This window comes from Echinococcus granulosus, assembly GCF_000524195.1.
Source record: "Echinococcus granulosus chromosome Unknown EG_S00168, whole genome shotgun sequence".
Classification (NCBI taxonomy): Eukaryota; Metazoa; Platyhelminthes; class Cestoda; order Cyclophyllidea; family Taeniidae; genus Echinococcus; species Echinococcus granulosus.
In genome coordinates, this window is record NW_020170548.1 from 1,509 (window position 1) to 3,624 (window position 2,116).

Sequence of the window (2,116 nt, forward strand, 5' to 3'; positions counted from 1 at the left end):
CTATTATATGGCGGGAATTACCACTATTCATGAAATCCAGTAGTGCTTGCCCAGGGGTTGTCATCTCCTCTGGATCTCTTCGCCTTTAGTTGACATTGCTACTCCAACAAAACGGATGTTTCATGATCAGCCAAAAAATACGAATCGGACAAAGGTATTAAATTAGGTATTCAAATCACCATTTCGCGTGTTATTCGATATTCAATTGACGTCATTGCGTCCACTTTACCGTCCTCTACCATAAATAATTTCGTTACTTGTAATATAGAACCTTCCTGAGCGGTATTTATGCTGCTTTCAATTTTAATATGACAGCTGTAAAATTTGTGGCAGTTTACAATACTTCATTGGCTTGAAGTGAGTCAAAACACCCAAACGATATGTAGCGTGCTCATTTGTGAACAGCGCAAAATGCTTCATAGTTTCCCAATATATTTTACGCTGTTTGGAAGCAGAATTACAGAAATCGGTGATAAAACTGAGCATTGTTGCAAAGTAGTCACTGGTTCAGCCTGCTACGCGCATTTGAGAGATTGATAGACATCCTTTTGCCCCAAGTCATCACTCCACCAGTTGTGTATAAAGCCATTTCATTTCATCGTGATGAAATGGTGTATGCAAGCGTGCGCGAGTTTGAGGTCAGATAAGCAAGTGAATCATCACTCACATGCGCTCAAATTTGTTTCCTGTGATCAGAAAGGATTTACTCCTTCTGTCGACCACTGAAAGCATTTTGACCTGTTCTACACGCCAATCAGTAGCAAACACCTCATTAATAATTACAATATTACGCTATGGTGTTCTCTCAAATGACGAGTTTTCAAAGTAATTATTCGTGTAAGTCGTCGAAATTGGTCTTATTAGATCCGAGGCTACATCTACTGATTAAGCCTCATTAGATCTTCCAATATTTGGGCATTGAAATATGAGGGCAGGTTAACCTAAATTAATCTGTAAAATAATCGCAAAGCTTTGTAAGCTTAATGGTGACATTAGACATTGAGCAAGCGCATGCTGGAAGGTGTATTCGAATTTCCAATTATCCAACTCAATATTCAACGTCTCCATGCCCTTACCTAGTTACTGCCCGACATTCAATCTATAATAAGCAGTCAACAATCTAAAGAAATACCTAGCTAATTGCAGGTTTGCTAATCAGTAAATTGGTGGGAACACCACCAGGACCCCAATTCCACTGATGCGGGGACAAACAGTGGACCAATCCCGCCAAATAAAAATACAACATTTTTGAATGCGCAGACGGATATGCACTCAGTCTATTATCCGCAACGCCATATCGCCATGGTTTCACCTCAGAATTCTCTGCTAATATATCACTGCCTTCGCTCTTACCTCGCTAGACATCCGCTTCTTATTTTCCTTCCCTTATACCTCACCAGTTCAGCAAAAGAAATCATTCCCGCATCACCAAACCAGTGCTCTCATTCACATACCACAACAATTGCCCAAGCTAACAGCTGTCAGTTTTGAGGAAATTGACAATTTTAGTTTAAGTCGATTACTTGAACCAAATTAATGGCTTTGCCGTCACTTACCCCAAAACTATCAAGACGCCCACACGTCTGCAATAGTGATGCAGCAGATGAACCAACCACATCAGTACATCTTGTCAAATCTACTCTCATCAGGTGACGAACCTGATCATCCAACCTGTCTTCGGGAATAACAAAACGATAGGTGTATTTCAGCAGCAACTTCATACCTCATCAATACAAACAGGCGTGCAAAGGATACCTGAAGACCTCTTGCGCTGCGGTCTGGTCCGCGACCAGTACACGAGCAATCATGATTGGCCATTGATCTGGAAATCACTCTGATCGCTGCTCGTGGATGCAACTGCCTTGAGTCGACCATCCAGATCTGATCAATCGGCTGCCTCGACTCGGATGAGGGCGTTCGTGCCATCGCTCGGCCCACATGCGCGGGACCCAACAAAATAAAACACATACCTTATTCTCTTCCTCCACTTTACATTCCAGTTCATTCGAAAACCCTTTAATTGGCAAAAAGGTTGTGAGGAAATGATGCGCTTAAGGTGTACCTCACAGTCTAATCTGTTTTAAATGCGACTCCCTTCGTAATATCTCTACAAGAA

At 41.8% G+C, this 2,116-nt stretch overlaps 1 protein-coding gene across 1 annotated transcript; it reads right to left on the bottom strand. All coding sequences in view use genetic code 11, as the record gives it.

Annotated features, from left to right (window-relative positions):
- Positions 1–170: 170 nt before the first annotated feature.
- EGR_09798 (hypothetical protein) lies at positions 171–1,721 on the bottom strand (the record flags this gene model as incomplete). The annotated part of the gene is made up of 3 exons (XM_024499047.1): positions 171–315; positions 668–792; positions 1,557–1,721. The coding sequence occupies 3 exons, from the start codon at positions 1,719–1,721 to the stop codon at positions 171–173; spliced, it is 435 nt and encodes a 144-aa protein (XP_024346526.1).
- Positions 1,722–2,116: the final 395 nt, after the last annotated feature.